Source organism: Lycorma delicatula, chromosome 1 (genome assembly GCF_047948215.1).
Source record: "Lycorma delicatula isolate Av1 chromosome 1, ASM4794821v1, whole genome shotgun sequence".
Taxonomy (NCBI): domain Eukaryota; kingdom Metazoa; phylum Arthropoda; class Insecta; order Hemiptera; family Fulgoridae; genus Lycorma; species Lycorma delicatula.
Window position 1 is genome coordinate 322,559,058 of NC_134455.1, and position 18,294 is coordinate 322,577,351.

General features: G+C 30.6%; 1 protein-coding gene across 2 annotated transcripts in view; it reads right to left on the bottom strand.

Annotated features, from left to right (window-relative positions):
• The window catches only part of LRP1 (LDL receptor protein 1), a 473,582-nt gene that overhangs the window by 68,784 nt on the left and 386,504 nt on the right, over positions 1-18,294 (bottom strand). For both annotated transcript variants that reach the window (XM_075382014.1, XM_075382015.1), the window contains 4 exons: positions 15,873-16,016; positions 8,187-8,402; positions 1,971-2,059; positions 505-750 (listed from right to left, as the gene is read on the bottom strand). In XM_075382014.1, coding sequence (XP_075238129.1) covers positions 505-750; positions 1,971-2,059; positions 8,187-8,402; positions 15,873-16,016 — 695 coding nt within the window. The remainder of the gene's footprint in view (positions 1-504; positions 751-1,970; positions 2,060-8,186; positions 8,403-15,872; positions 16,017-18,294) is intronic.

Here is an 18,294-nt window from a genome sequence, read left to right on the forward strand (position 1 = left end):
TAACTCACATGCACTGAAATTTCACAACAATTTTTTGAATTATTACATTTAAAATTAAAATTTTCTGAAATTACGTATCTGATGTTATGTAATATCAGTAGATATCTAATTAAAAATGTTTAATAAACTGGGCACCTGCATGAACACCTCTCTTTGAATAATAAAAATAAATCAGGTTTCTTAAGCAGTAAAAATTTCTGATGAAAATATTTTATTATTTTTTTAAAAGAAACTGTTACAATGTGAAAATGAAAAACTTTGAAACAGGTGACAAATTGGGCAATAGTTTCTGAGAAAACACATCTTCAAAACATTACTTCACAAATTTAAACTTTATAAGGTTTGTAATTAAAAATAGTTTATAGCATTTTCCTTTCTTCTTTTAAATTTACCATAAAGTAATTTATAAATGGTACAATCAACTTAACAGTTTTGTTTTATTAGTGATAACCATTACTCAATAATAATAGAATAAACACAAAACACTTTTCTTTTTCAACTGACCATGTGCAACGCATGTTTCGTTATTCATCGAATATCCATGAGCACAGTGACATGAATATTCTTCAATTTTCTTTTTCTCATAGCAGATCTGTGAGCAAACACCAAATTTACATGGCAGGTGGACACAATTTCTTTCATCAGAATTATCACCACAGTCATTGTCTCCATTGCAATGGAATTTCCAATCTATACAGAAGCCATTGCTGCACTGGAACTGATTAGCGAGACATAAACCTGCCATCTGACCTAGAAAAAGAGACCATTCATATTTAAAGAATTAATTATTCCATGACAAACATTATACTGTACATACTACTAAATTAAGCAGTTTCAAGAGTGTCCCAGTTAGATAAACGTAGTGGTGAGCAATAAATCTTCTAGTCAGTACGTCAAGAAACATTGTACTATGCACATCAGGATCTATGTATCAGTGTTTATATATACTTGCTTGCTTTCAAATTCACTACTGAACTCAAACTTGATTACAGATAAGCATCAAACTCTGGCTAAACTTGAAAAAATGGCAATAGATAAAATTCCTCAGCAGCAATTAAGTAATGAGCTGGATGGGGTGTTTTAAATTACACTCCTGCTTCAAAAGAGGCTAACTTCAATAGGGGATAATATTTCATGAGAGCAATATACAATATATTACAATTATAAATAATAACAAAAAGTACAAGTAATAATTATATAATACAACAAGTATACACCTGATCACCATGAGACATGTACTAACGAATCAGGATTTTCTGCTAGTGATCAGTACATTCCAGTGCCTACTTTTTGGTTATAGTTCATTATTTTATGAAGAAAAACAATCATATAAATAAAAATAAATATAATTAATATATATTACAAATATAAATAATAACAAGTACGAGTAATGAATATATAATAATATAACAAGTATACATCTGACACCATAATACATGTACTAACGAATCAGGATTTTCTGCTAGTGATAGGTACATTCCAGTGCCTGTTATCTGGTCACATTATAACTTATTGTACAGAATGACATCACTTGGACTACCAGTGTTTTATGTGCTAAGCTAAGGGAGACACACACACACACACACACACACACACATACAAATGCCCTTTAGTAGGGTAGGATAAAATTATTAAACTTTATCAATTCATACTTCTTTTTTATTTGCATTTGATAGAAAATTTTCTATTTCAGTACCTTTGAACGAATTCGTAAATAGAAAGTAACAAGTAGCTTCTACCTTTGTGTGACTAGTCGGTCAACAACTTATTTTTAGTAAATAAAGGTAACTGCTATGAGTTGGTTCTTATAAGAATGGTTATAGATCAGGTTGGTTGTAAATCAAGAGATCTATACTGTATTAAAATGGAATATAATAAAAGTATGCTCAAAAAATAAAGATTAAAACTTACAACATTCTAGATTACATGTATTGGATTAAATACATGTAGAAATAAAAATTTCGGCTTACATGCATTTGGATGTTCATCAGAGTTGTCACCGCAGTCATCATGTCCATCACATACACTTATACGGGAAACACACTTGTGATTAAAACATCTGCAATAAACCATATGAGTGAATCAGGTACCCAGTAATGAAACTAAATTTAAAAAAATCTACATAATTAACAAAAACTCAAGAAAACACATCAAAAATATGATTATTTTCAGTAATATCATAGTGAAACAGATTTACTAAATTAATGTATACTTCACAGCCAGATAAAAATAAAATGCATATACTTCTCAAACATATCTAAATATCTAATAAAATTTAGCAATACATGATGATTGACCAGCAATGATTTTCTTCCTTTTCATGAACTACATGTTCTTACAAGTAAAAATTATAGGATAAAGAAGAAATTATTCATTACAAACCTTTGTAGGTATAATAAATTAATAACTTTTAAATTCAAACCAGAATAAAAATTTCAATTTTCAAACTGAGTATTATCAAACAAAGTACAAAATTACTTTCAGAAGAAAACCTCTCCTTCAAGACAAGAAGTCAATCTAACTGACTGTGTACATTCATTATTTTATTTAAATTAAATTTACAGCAAGCCAAAATGGATATACAATTATATTTTTATAGAGAATATAAATAAAATATATATTACAATGAAAACAAAAAAAAATCTAATAATTTCACTCAAAAAATGAAACACAAACCCACATAATGTATTATATATATTAATAAAAATGTAAAGTTAATGTCTACAATAGTGAAAATTATAATATACCTTCTAAACCAATAAATAATTTTACAAATATTTATACCATACTAAAAATTACTTTCGAAGTTAAATTTAACAGTAGTAGTATTTACAGAATTAACTGTAACGTTTGTTCACAAATATGCAATCTACGAAACTAATATATCCTTCAAAAATAAATTTTTTGAAACCTTAGGAGCGTACAAAACTTAAAGAAAGAATTTCTCAGGTGTTTTTATTGCATAAGATATATAATAGCTAACAAAGAATAATCTAGAAATTTAAAAAAATATATAATACTAATTACAGACTTGAATATTTAGAAAAATAAAATATTTACAAATATAAACCAACATTAAAGAATGAACATTTAAATTGGCACACCTGAATTAATAAATATACAAGGACCATTCAAATGCAAATCGGAGTTTTTTTATATATCTTTATTGATATTAGATAAAATTACCTTATTACCTTTTCTACGTAGTTTTCTTCAACAGAAATATATTTTCTTTCTCCACTAGATAGGTAGCTTCCTGAACAGCTCATCAAAAAAACAAGATGGATGCCCCAGCAAGCAACATAATGCTTGACTGCAGCAATGTCTTCGAATCTTTCACCTCCTAAAGCTTTTTTAAGCAAACCAAACGTGTGGAAATCATACGGTGACAAGTTTGGACTGTACAATGGGTGTTTAAGAGGTGTCCAATGAATTTTAGCAAGCTTATTGCGAGTCTGAGTGGCTGTATATGGCTATGCATTATCATAGAGAAGGAAGACATGGCAAATCAGTTGCCAGCATTGGTTGCTGAGATAAGTAGCTCTGATGACATCCAGCAATTGGCAGTAGTATGTCACCTTTACTTTCCTTCATTCGTGGGAATCAATCAGCAGCAAACCTTTTGAGTCTCAAAACACAGCTGCCAGAACCTATCCAGCTGACAAATGTTTCTTGACCTTGATCGGTGCCTCCTCCCCACTTTTCAACCATTCGATATTTGTTCTCTTGCTTTCTGGGGTGTAGTGGTGGACCCATGTTTCCCCACAGGTCCAAATATGTCTCTCCTTCTACCTCAAAGCGATTCAGAAACAATTGACTGATGTCTTTCTGGACATTTCTCTGTGCCTCATTGAGATGATGTGAAACCCACCTTGCTTAGACTTTTCTGTACTGAAAAGTCTCTAACTACAATGTATGCAGACTCCCAACACTTATGCTCACATCTGATACAATTTCAGCGACAGTTATGCAGCGGTCACCTTCCACAAGGTGACAAATTGCCTGAATGTGTCATCACTAATGCTTGACTGCAGATGATGTTTGTTATCCACTGCATCATGGCCACTTCAAAATTTTTTGGCCCAATCAAACATCTGAGTTTTTGTCAGAGTAGTATCTCCAAACTCTGTCAGTAGTCGACTCAAAATTTCAGTGGATTTGACACCTTTGTTGGTGAGAAATCGAATTATAACTAGTTGTGCTACAGACGATGGTACCTTCGACTCAGACATTCTGCTACTAATATGGGAACATTACATACAAGCATGGCTGGTTGGTCGCTCCCCTCCATACTTATCCAACTAGCTACCCACAGCACCCCCACCCCATTCACTGTTCTTCCTCGGCCTGTGCAGCAAAATTATATTTGAAAGACTTGTACTAATAACCAATACTACTAGTACTAATTGTAACTAATATATAATTCAGTCGATCATGATAACTATCAGTTTTTACTTGTAGCAAATGTGTGTGTGTGTAATAAAATATGTTTTCATGAAAAAAAATTGTTTTTAAATTACATATTAGGTCATCATTAATCAAAATAAATACATTAAACCAATAAAAAAATTGAACAACATAACATTCATTTCTGTAACAAAAAAGAAACAAGAAAACAGTTAAGGGTTAAAAATTATTACTGTATCTTTCGTTTTCAATATTTTTGAACTTTTTTTTTAAATTTGGTTCTGCCACTGTGGGACTACTTTTTTTTAACATCAATTTTATCCAATTAATTCCCCTGGAATAAGGGAGCTCCCAAAATCAAATTTTTTTTCAATTCCGAATTATCAATGCTTAAAGCTTATTTTTCAAAGCAAAAGTCACAAAAAGCCCCCTTTATGAGGAAATAAAAATATAAATTAAAAACCAGTTTTCTAACTTGCTAATAATTGAAGGAGATTTTTTTCTACAATTATTTTTATTTTTTATTTTATTTATTTTTATTTTTTTTATTCAATTTACGCACAAGATTATGTATAATGTCTAATCTAGAAGATTAAAAAATTTCTATACATAAATAATTATTTGTCAAAAACGTTACCTAACTATGATAGTAATTTTTTTCATAAGATGATACTTCATTAAAAAGGTTAGAGTAATGCTTTTTAACGATTGAATTGCTGAAATATGCCAATAAATATAATATTGCCAATGAAATAAATTTTGCACGACTTGACTGGTGTAGCCAGAAGTCATGCAATACTTTGCCAGCTTTTTTTTTTATTGGTAATACAAGATGACTTAAGTGTAAAATTCCCAAAAAATATTATAATCTCATTACAATTTTATAAAAAAAATGTTTCTATCATTTTCTAATTAAAAAAAAAAAAAAAAACGTTCTATCATTTTGTCAGTCTACCAATAATTTAGATTTAAAATTTTTTTTAGGTCCCATTAACCAGAAAGTAAGGTCCTAAAAATGTATAAATTTTCTCTACACAAGTTGTTTTTCCATTTCCAACATTTATTATATCTGGATAAGAAATATTATTAAATGATAAATTAAATAAATATTTGTTTGGTGTTTTATGAATTGAATTAATGTTATATTACAAAATAATTATTTTATGAGATTTTTTGGTTAAGAGTAGGTTTGGATTTATGCTTCAATCAATGAATTATAAACAACAAAGTTTTGGTTATAAAGTCTGATCACCTTAAAAATCATATTCAATAATCTGATTATAAGCCAGTTTATGCCGGTTTTGGTTGTAGGAATATCTGTACACTTTGTGTACTTACTTTTAGTGTTCATGAACACTAAAAGTAAGATAAAAATAAGAATGAATATATTGTGTGGATGAAAATGAAAGTGAGAGTTTGGATTTAGAAACAAATACAGATTTTCAAAATTTTCACCTAAATTTTCATCCATCTAAAATATTCATTCTTATCCTACTTTCAATATCTTAATTAGCACTCACAGGAAATCATAAATTTCTTATCTTCAACAACAAGATGACCACAAAAAATAACTGTTTTCATACTGCATTAACTGAACACAATAACATAAACAAGAACAATCAGATGTACTTTTGAAATAACAGAAAACATGTACGAGTAATAATAAATCATAGGAAACATGTACATGTAATAATGTGGAATATAAAAAAGCAGAAATAATTATATGAATCTAAATAAATGTCAATAATATAAAAAATTATAAAGTTATTTATAAAAATATAAAAAATACAAAGTCAAATAGTGTTATAAAATAAAGTTATTACAAATTTGTTTTATAACATTACACATTTAATTTACACATATTGGTAAATTATAAAAGTTACAAATACGTGAGCAGTTTATTAAAAATTAATTACATAAACCACTAAGATATTAAAATGATGACATTCAACAAGATAAGTGTTTTTGTTGTTACTCATTTCAAAAGTTAAATATTTAAAAAATACATCTACCACATTCATTATAGTCTAGTTAGTTCATAAAATCATCATAAACTAATTTTCTGTTTAATAATTTATCTATAAATTCATACATGTAATACTTTCCCAGGTAATAAAACTAAAAAAAAAAAAAAAAAAAAAGAGTAAAACAATAGAGGAATTTACTGCCTGAGTAAGTATCATTTAAGTAAATTTAAGATAAATTTTAACACTAGTATAAGTAGACGATAATTAGCGTATAATTTAGGTAAGATTTTAATTATTGATTCAGTCTATGGATGATCATGGTGAGAATCAGTTTTATTTTTACTTCATTGTACAAAGTAAAGGAAGTATTGTGAACATGAAAAATTTCAGTTTTCAGATTTCATCAAAAATATCCATTTTGACCATCCCTGAATCCATTTTGACTAGTTTCGACATGACATCTGTATGTACGTATGGACCTTGCATAACTCATAAACGATTAGCCGTAGAATGTTGAAATTTTTGATTTAGGACTGTTTTAAGATCTAGTGTTGCACCTCCCCTTTTGATTGCAATTGACTGAACCAAAAAGGTCCAAAAACACCCAAAATCAAAACAAAATTGGATTTTGGGGTCTTTCTTAACCGTTGTAAGAAAACCTCATTGAGAGCTTTTCAATGATATATCATAAGAAATACTTATTTTTATTCGTTCTAGAGTTACAGCCAAATAAAATTTTAATTAATGAAATATTTGGATCTTACAAGGGGAAGGCACACCGGTTCAAATCAAACTTCATCTCTTTTTTAAACTTTTTTAAAATTTAAATATATTGATTTATTAATAATTATTAACCTCTGTAAAAACAAACTTACAATAAATAATAATTCAATAATAACAATACAAAAAAAAAAATATCAGAAGTTATTAATGAAGTAAAATTTTATGTACTTTTCATTTAAAAAACTGTGTTATGTAATTTAATATGCGTACAAGGAAGTCATGTTGTGTCCACATCAGATTTTTTAAATTTCCTAAATATGTGTATTTTAAAAAATTAGATGACTATGTTGCAAGTAACAATGAAAGCACTACGAAAAAGTGTAATCATTTTTTTTAATGTCTAGCTGTAGGTTATTGCAATTAATAGTTACTAAACAACAGGCAAATATTTTTAGAGTAATTGTAACAACTTGTACAATTATGTAATTTCTTGTGCGCTTAAAAATTTCAATTTAATATCTTCTATTTATATAATTAAAAAAAAAATACTTGTTACATGTAGACACATTTATTTAATCACACATAAACACTGCTTTGTGATAATTAATGAATATTAATTTTTAAATAAAAGCTCAAATCAGTTATTGTGATTTATAATATATTTCTCTTTGTAGTATTCATTAATTTCCTTTTGCCAATTAGCATTACATTCAACAATTTTTTATACTGGGTTGCTATACTAGAATTAAAGAATGAAACCTAATTATTATAAGATTAGACTCAGAATATAAGAACTCAGAAAGGGAAGAGTAGACGGTTTCATTGATCAACTAATTCAGGTAAAACGTGACAGGGATATTAACTGTAATGGTCAATATGGTCACTATGGTTAAAAAAGAGAAGCTTTCAGAAGCATATAAATACATGAAAAATAATAGCTTTACAAGTCTATTACCATACAAATTTTAAGATTGTAGATAAAAACAATATTTGAAAAAATATTTGCAATATATAAAATATGAAGTTAAAATTAATTAATGCATGTGAAACTAACTAAAAAGTATTAAAAAACAGAATGAATTCAGCTACCTGAATCGGCCTGGTTCACAAGACAGATGAGCACACATAGTTGAGTTTTCATCACTACTATCTCCACAGTCATCTTCTCCATCACATCGCCATGAGACTGATATACATTGGTTTGAATTTTCACAACTGAATTCAGTTTCAGGGTCACAAGTAACTGTACAGTTTTGCTCATCCAATCCATCATAACAATCAGGGTCACCATCACACCGTAGATCTCTGAAATGTAAATTTACTTATATTAAAATGTTTTAAAAACATATACCTCATAAAGGTCATTTGCTCTTAAGAAATAGGTACTAGATTTATATAATATTCAATTATAATAATCTCTAATCTAGAGTGATTATGTTCACAAAATAGAATAAATCACCACAATTTAGTATTGAAAAATTAATTGGAATTCTATTAACTTATGTTTTACTAAATGAATAACAAAACCACAATTTTCAAAATTCTGGATATTTCTTTTACCACAGTACATAAAATTCCATGAAATACTAAAAGCTAGTAACTAGGTGAGGAATTACTGAAACGGTGTCTATCAATTCTTTAACAAGTTCTCTATTTTTAATTAACATTATTTCATGACATCTTTGCAAATTAGCCACAAAATTCTCATACTAAATAAAATGCTGAAAGCAGAAACAAAGACCAACAACGCAACAGTAAACAAAGTAATCTTAATGACACCATCTAATTTTTTATTATGAAGTAGTAATATCTTCTTTAATAATCTTAGATTTAGCACTAAAAGTTTTACATTTAGAAGTAATTACCTTAACAGGACAGTGTAGGATAGAATATAAAAATAAATACCTAGTTCTACAAAACATAAGAGTTAAAAATATAAAATTAAATAAGCAATTATAGTAGTAATAATTATTTATTTATTCTCAAAGCTAAACATGGCTACAATTTACCTTACGATGAATTTTCAAATCTATGAAAAATTCCAATCCTGAACACAGAAAGCTTGGGATGTAAGGCAGAGACACTACCACTCTCATCACTTTCACAAAAGTGGGAATAATAGTTTATTTATTTGGTTTTATTTTGTACAAAAGAATAGCTATTTAAAAGCCTTGCTATATTGCACATTTAACACAGATAATACAAAACATGTATACAAACATTAACAAATATAGTCAAGTAATATGAATAAACATAAATAACAACAATCTATTAATAACAAATTAACATATTAATAATAACCCCTGAAATAACTGGAGTTATTAAAAAATTATGATGTGCTATAAACATTGTTATCTTTATATTTGGTATCTAGATACATTCCCAAAACATCTGGAAACTCAAGAAGTCATCTGTTCCACGGTGGAATGATGAAATAAGTGAAGTGATGAAATACAAAAAAAAGTATACAATGTTTTCAAGAAATGTCCAACACTGGAAAATCTAATTGGCTTTAAAAAACACAGGATGTATGCGAAGAGACTTATGACAGATTAAAAAAAAAAGATCCTACCAACAAAACATATCAACTATTAACAGAAACATGACTGCATCACACGTTTGGAAGAATGTGAAGGCTATCTGTGGGCATACAAACTTTACTCTCATAACTTGCCTTCAATATGATGATGAACGTATAGATCCTCCATACAAAACTGCTGAAATATTAGCCAATCAATTTGAAGAAGCCAGTAAATCCGCTAATTGTGATGAATTCTTCAAAAAACAAAACTCGAGGATCATCTAGATTTTGGAACCAAAATGAATTTTCATATAATATACCAATAAAAATAAAACTTCTGAAAGTGTTGGAGAAAACTGGTAGGTAATACAGCAGACAAAATAAACTACGTTATGAACAGACAGCTAAGGACCGCTGCAAATCTTGAATTGTTAGAACTATATTACCAGATACAGGTATCTGGGATGGAATGTACCTGAAGCAATAGAAGAAAGCATATATTGTTCTAATTCCAAAAAAAAGATAACAAAATTTGACTGATCCCAATAGTTACTGTCCTGTTTCCTTGATGTGTGCTACTGGAAATATCTTTGAAAAAATAATAAATAATCAACTCGTTTGGATTTTAGAAAGAGAAGTATTTTATCCTTACATCAAGCAGGATTTTGACAGAACCATTTGACTACTAACCAAACGATCTAGAAAATAATATATATACATCAGTCACATCACTAGGAAAACTGTGTTGGAATCTTCTTTGATCTGCAGAAGGCTTTTGACATGATCTGTTGTGATGGAATAATGCGACAATCTACCGGTAATAATTGCCAACAACATGAACAATCACATTTTTCAAGTATGTGTTTATAATAACAGAAAATAAAAATTAGAAAATGCTATACCACAAGGAGTTGAGCAATACCTTGTTCAGGATCACCATCAATAAACTGATATTAGACATTCTAGCAGAAATCAGCTAAAATGTTTACATCGATGATCTGGAAATTATATGTGCCAGTAACATTGCAATTCTGGTGAAGTATAAATTGCAATAAGTGATAAATGCCCTTAATGAAGTTGTAAGGAATAATGGTTTCAAATTTTCACTAGAGAAAACATTCTGTGAACACCTCATTTTTGTCCTGTTTTGACTGTGGATGACCATCCAATTCAATACAACGGTAGTATATAGTTTTTAGATCTCCTATTGTGTTAACAATATGAGAGGTTCTTCCTCAATATTTCATAGCCCGTATAAGTGGCAATTAACAGTAATTGATTAGGACTAGTGACTGCATTCACTATATACCGTTCTCTCGTTCCACTCTGTAGACAACATATTAGATATTTTCAGATTCTAAAACTGAACACAGTGTTGGATGTTCTATATACATAAATGGAGAAGCCCACTTGTGGAACTGCCAGATATGGCTAGTGTTTATGCAGCAGAGCTCATTGCTTTATAGAAAGCTGTTCGCTACTTAGAGCATTTCTGCGAAGAGAGAATGCTTATATGTTCAAACTTGTTAAGCACACTAACTGCTATTCGAAACAAGAACTATTGAAGATGTCTTTATTGCAAACATCGTGTCCATTCTATATGTATTAAATTGATGGGAACAGTTATTTATATTTGTATGGACTCCACAGCTTGCTGATATCTCAGGAAATGAAAGTGTAGATGAAGCTGCCAGTATGACAACAATTTGTGAAAATATGGATATAATCCCTATTTGTGTGGCAGGTGTTAAAAATTGCCTAACATTATTGACAAGTCTTTCTGGATGATCTGTTTGACAAGATCAGTCTTCTGATCTGGACTTAGTCTAGTGACTAAGTCACTAGTGTTTATCAGGAACAAATTTTTTTGTGGAAAAGGGCTAATGACCAGAGTAGTTGGATGTCCTTAACAGTAAAAAAAAAAATGTCCCAGATAAAACCTAAACCCACCTCCACGAATTGCAAACCATGAGGAGTTATCTCTCCTCATGGTGGTGGTGACCAGGATAAGGATGAGTGATTGAGTGATGTGAGCTTGCTCTGTCAAAGTCTTGCACCATTCAACGTGTGTCCATTATTTTGGCCCTTGGGAGGGATTGTTCTGTAGGTAAAGGTATCAGAGCCCTTACTGCTAAGGGTGAGTCCTGGGATGTCAATATAGTGGGTCTGGTAGTACCTGACTCCACAGCTTGGATTAAATCTGCAGGAGGCTTCTGACTGTGGGAACCCAGGCAGGATTAGTGATCTGGCGCATGCCCAACCACCTCTCCATCCACACCTTGCATCATATTGACTGGCGTTACTTCACTCATAAAAACTTCAACTTCCATTGTTTCAGTGACTTTATTTCATTGATCCACATAAAAACCTTAGTTTAGGAGAGCCTTTGTCTTCACAAACGAAGAGATGGAAATGCATCAAGTTCAGTGACATGGAAAAGAAGCATCAAACTAAGTTTTAACCAATGTGTAGTGTTACCAAAATATTTGGTGATAAATAGGAAAAGAAATTTTGCTAAGATCAGTCCTTCTGAGATTACTGAAGGGATCACAGAAGCTGCAGGAGATCCTGTTAAGGAGACAAGGAAGACTGTTATGGGACTGTTTGTTGAACCTGTCAACAACCTACAATTGTCACAGCTACTCAAAGCCAAGAAGATTGAACTTTTAGACACTAAGGTTGTATCACATGGTACACTAAATACCTCAGGGATAGTTTAATGTAAGGATTTGCTGAACTGCAAAAAATATGAAATTGTTGAGGAGCTCCATGGACAAGGAGTTTTGCATGTCAACAACTAAACACATGATGAAATGGAAAGTTGTAACCTCTGCGTTGCATGTGTTGACGTTTATAAACCCAAGTGTTCCAAAAAAAATAAAGGCTGGCTTTCATAGACTGGATTTTGTCCATTCATCCTGAATGCTTTGGATATCAGAAATTTGAACATACAGCAAGGCAAAGCACTAGGACACAGATTTGTTCTTCAGGTGACCCACTACATCCGGATGTACAAGGATCCGCCGGTTTGTGTCAACCACCATACATATCACTCTGCGAGATTGCAAAATTGTCCACTTTTTATGAGAAAGTAGCAATCGAAGAGATGAAGACTATTTAAAAGGTCAGCTACTATGACACTAAAAAAATCATGCTCAGCAGATCACCAAAAGTTATTTATGCACAGGTTGCTGCAGCTACTGCAGCTAGGGAATTAATCTCTAAACTGGCACCAGCTCTAGCAAACAAGATCAAATGTATTATTAATGACAAATTGAAAAATCAACCAGTTAGAGATGCTAGTCCAAAGTCAACGCAGAAAACAGCAAATGTCTCCAAACAAAAGATTATCGCACAACTCAGGAATGAGCCTTCAACCAGTCAAAAGGTGAAGGTAAGTGAAACTAAACTGTAGAAGCCGGCCTCTGTGGTGCGAGTGGTGGTGTCTCAGCCTTTCATCTGAAGGTCCTGGCTTTGAATCCTGGTCAGGCATGGCATTTTCACACGCTACAAAATTGACATTCATCTCTTCCTCTGAAGCAATACCTAATGGTGGTACCAGATTAAAAAAAAAAAAAAAACTGTAGAAGTATGAACATAATTCACAGACTGTAGAAATTGAAATAGAGAAAATCCCCATTTAGGGAATCAGCAAAGAAGGTGATAAGATGATGGTTGGAAAGGATAGTGGTGACAAGCATTAATAAAGCCCCCAAAAGCTTGAAGGCCGCTAAATTACAGGACAAAATGTTTAGTTGCCCCAGCACTACTGTTTAGTTGAGTACAGCAAGCTTAAGATTCTGATGCAATACTCAACATACCACCTATGTTGCTATCACCTGATGCCAACAGAAAAACATTCTCCGATCTACAGTGAAGAATCAGAAGATTCCATTTCTGAAGCATAAGACACCTAGAAACAAGAGGTGGAGGCCATCAGGAGGATGGAGAAAAGAAAGAAAAAAAATTGGCCTAAAGATAAACGTAGGCGGTAAATGTATATAATTGAAGTTTTTATAAGTTTTTTTGATGAATTTTCTTTAAGTATGAGTTTTTAACAATTGCAGGAGTTTTACACCTATTTTTGACAGAAATGACACCATTTCTATAAAGTGGAATATGTTTTTAAATGGTAAGGACCTATACATATGTTTCTTTTATGGGGTTTTAATATCCTATCTTAAGTCTATTTCTGAATGATCTGTCTGACAAGACTAGTCTTCTGACTTGATGAATGGTTACTTTATCAGGAAAGAAAGAATTTTTTTCTTTTTGATTGGGAAAAAGAGGGCTAATGACCACAGTAGTTGATGCCTTAACATCCCCCACCCAAAACAAATTACACGAGTCAACGAAAAAAAAAATTCTTTTCATCTATCTGGAGTTGTACATGGTGATTTTAACTAATTTTGGGATCCTGAATTCAAAATTGTTATCAGGTTTGAGTACTACGCAATACTTTTTTTTTGGATACATACCATTTATTTACCAATAAATGCATAATCATTGTGAAATCAATATTATTAAAAAAATATTATTTATGTGTATTCATTTAAAATTTGGTTAAACCAAATAAATTTTTATTAATTCAAACAAAGATAAATTGATATACGTTAATACAATTTTAAAATAACATTTTCTGAAAGTTGAAATCATTGGAATTGCCTTACCTTTAATTTTTAAAATATGCTGCCAAACTTTTTTACTTCTACGATGTTTGATCAGTTTCTCTAAACAAAAACCAACAACAGTCACCAAGATCTGATCTTCCTTAGTACCGATGCTCCATGATCAGAATATCCTGATAGAAATGCTTGCTCATCTCTGATAGAGCCCAAATTTTCAGGAAAAAATCTAGGTGGGAGTGTAGGAATGAATTTTTAATGACAAGGATGTCATTAAACATCCTAAACGTTTGTGATTTTCTAACGGTTATTAACTAAAAAAACATAATTTCATCTTTTCTGTTGCCTTTCTTTTTAGTAGGCAATAACAGATGTTTGTATGATGTCAACATACAAACATGTTTATACATTTCTACTTCTCATGATACAGTGTATATATTTATTTATATTTTCTTTATTAAGCATGTACGCATATTGTTTAAAAGTAAAAAAACAGAAACTATTCTTAATTGTAACCAGTAGCTGATCGAATTGAGTTTATATTTCAATAGCAGATTTGAAATCAACACTCAAATTACAGTGATAAAACTTGTGTAACATGTTAGGTACAAATTTTTTGTTGACTAGTGTTATTTATAAAACGGGAAAGAAAAATGCTTCATGCACTTTAGCTTCTCACGAAGGAGCCTCTTGGACTTATTTTCATTGAAATCAAAGAAGTCAGTCATATTTTGATTTGATTAATAACTACCGTAATACACCTTTCATTCGATGACAAATCGGATTTTAGATGGAACTGAACAATTTTTTAATTCCGATTTCTTATTCTACTTTGCTGTGGAGAAGACAATAAAAATATAGGACAATCCAGAAGCATCTTCTGTCAGAAAGAAGATTCTGTCAAATTTCTTATGGATACATTTTTTTGTGATAGATGCCAAGAAATGAAACTTCCTCTTTAACCATGAGAGAAATCTTTCCTGAACATTCTCAGTTGTAATAGAGGTGTGAGATCTGGGACTACAGGCATTGTATCTCTATATTAATATATCAAGCTGAAAACCGAGTCATGCTACTGCTACCTGTTCAACTTCTCAAGAGCAAGAAAATGTTACTGCAAATGGTGGCCGATACAGTAGATACCAGAAATGCACTGTGAATTTCAGAATGCAACAGCAATATATTGAATCTAGCTAAATATGAGGTAAACTGAACTACACAATACCATAACAGATTCAGTCTGATAAATCTCCAATTTAGATGTACTGCACGTACAACTCTATGCAGAAGTATCTATGCACCTTTAATTAACTCACATTTACAATATGTAAAAACAATATCTGCTAATACACTACTTCTCAATCTTTCTTTTTTAGCTCAAGATATAAACATGAAATGAACCGAACAAGAACAAAAAAGAACTTAAATTGATTAACAACTTAAAGAGTGCACGCTTTTAAGAGCTTATTATACCATTCTACAAACAATTTTTATTCTTAACGTAGACTTAAATATGAGCTGGAAAACTGGAAGATCCAGTAATAAAATAAATATTTCCACATTTTATTGTAAATGCTGATCAATATAATTGATCAGCGTGAATATGACATGAACGTATAAATTACTTACATAAAAATACAATGTTTAGGATTTTGGCAGAGAAATTCTTGTGAAGAACATGTTGTATTGCAGTTATCTTCATCACTATGATCAAGGCAGTTATATTCTCCATTACAACGATGACTACCTCTAATGCAGCGGCCATCATTACACCTGAGGAAATAAAAATGAAAAAGGAGATAAGTTTTTTCTGAATATGTTGAGCAATGTGACTATTGTCAAAATTAAATATACATTGTGATAATATGTTTCTAATGTGAACTTTCATGACACATATTATTACAACTTAAGAATGTATAAACTAGTATACTGGTGCACAAGTTGTGCATATTAGACAGTTGTACATGTTAGACAAAAGAGATAGTTACTGAAATTGGGATCAGTTATCATCACAAACAGAAACCATCCTTCCTAGAATCTAAGATTAAAATGTTTCACAGAATTTATAAAAGGTACAAATACTATTAAAACTAGAATACACAAAAAAAAGGAATTTAATGAACAGCTCCTTTAAAAAAAAATAAAAGAATTTTTATATGAGATAATTATTATTGAAAATAGAATTATATTATTTATAATTATTATATTTTTGCATTTAACTTCAGTACAGGTTTTTGTTTTACAGCAGAAATATGGAGTTCTGCTCTGAGAGTAATTAAAATGAAATAACTACATTCCTTTGAATGAACTTGTGGGTGGGTGTTCAAGTCATCAAGGTTGAGACATAAGGTATATTAAAGTGTCCTTTTTGTTATGACCTCAGCCAGATTAGTATTACTGTTTTTATCTTTTTTTATTGCCTAATATTAAAAAAAAATGCAAGCAAGTTTGTAACATGAAATTACACCATCAAATTTTTAGTAAGCTCTGGAAAAATCCATTAGAAACACTTCAAATGTTGAAGCCAGCTTATGGACAAGCTTCTTTGTCATTAGATACATTAGTGAAAAAAGTGTTTCAAATTGGATGGTGACAATATTGAAAATGAACAATGTTCTGGATGCCCTTCCACTTAAAAAAAATGGTGACAAAGTGAATGCAATGATATTGGTGCTGAACCGTAACTGATGAATGAAGTCACAATGATTATAGAAGGTTATAAGGTCTTAGGTCTTCCTAAAACAATCCACAAAATTGTGACAGAAATTATTATACAGAAAATTTACACAAGACTAATTACATAAAAAACGTTTAACTCTTAAAGAGAAACAGTCATTTGTACACCAGCTAGGAAATGTTGGATTGTTTAACAATTGAGCCTGATTTATTAGATTGAGTTATAGCAGGAAACAAATTATGGATATTTGAATATGACCAAGAGACTTATCACCTCATCCAAAGAAAGTATGCATGAGCAAATCAATGATCATATCTACTTTGATTCTCAGGGGATTGTCCATAGAGCATTCATACCTCAAGGCCAAATGGTGAATTAACTTTCTACGTAGAAATTTTGGAACATTAAAGAAAGACAGTACTGTATGTGTATCTTTAAACTGTGTCTATGGAACCCCATCACATTTGGCATCAAGTCATTCATTCTAGCTGTGAAAGAGTTCCTGGTCAAAAATTTATTGCAGTCCTATATCTGACTTGGCAGCTTGAAATTAATTTTTTTCCCCAAATTGAAAACTTAATTTACACTATTTCAGCACAGTGAAAACATTCAAAAGGTGTGACAAAGGGTCTGAACACAATAACATAGGAAGATTTTAAGTACTGCTACAAAGAATGGCAGACTAACTGAGAGCACTGTGTGCATACTAAACATTTCAGAAACTTTTTCTACTGCTCCTAGGACCTTCTACGACTTTGAATTCTGAGCAAAATTCCACAACACTTGAAATGTTTCAGATATAGAATCCTGATAACTGAAGGATGTGGCCTAACTTCAGCATCCCAAACCTCATTCAATGAATTGGTTCTTCCGAAATTAAGAATGCTGGGTATAATTCTCTGCATTTTGTTGGCATTTTCCTTGAAAAAAAAATTATTCTATATACTTCATGGTTGGTAGGAGTAATAATGTTTCATCAGCTGGTACTTAATCAGCACAGAACAGAATGGATGACAAACAGGCATATTAGATCGCTGGTCATCACATGTCATGTTGTTTTGGCAACTAGTTTATTTAGTTCATTTTATCAGATCATGCAATGAGCATGGGTTTATAATACTATTCGATTAAAGACAGCATGTATACGATATGACTATTATTTATTCCAATCAATAAACAAATTCAAATCTTATATTTATAAGTTACTTTTTAATCTGAGTTTATATATTATTAAACTAATAATTTATTTCTTTATTAGATACTGAAATTGATATGTTATGAAATATTATGCAGATTAATTGGCTGTTACTGATTAATGTTTATGCCAAAGTATATTTATTTATAGTTTTGTAACTGTATATAATATCCAAGCTA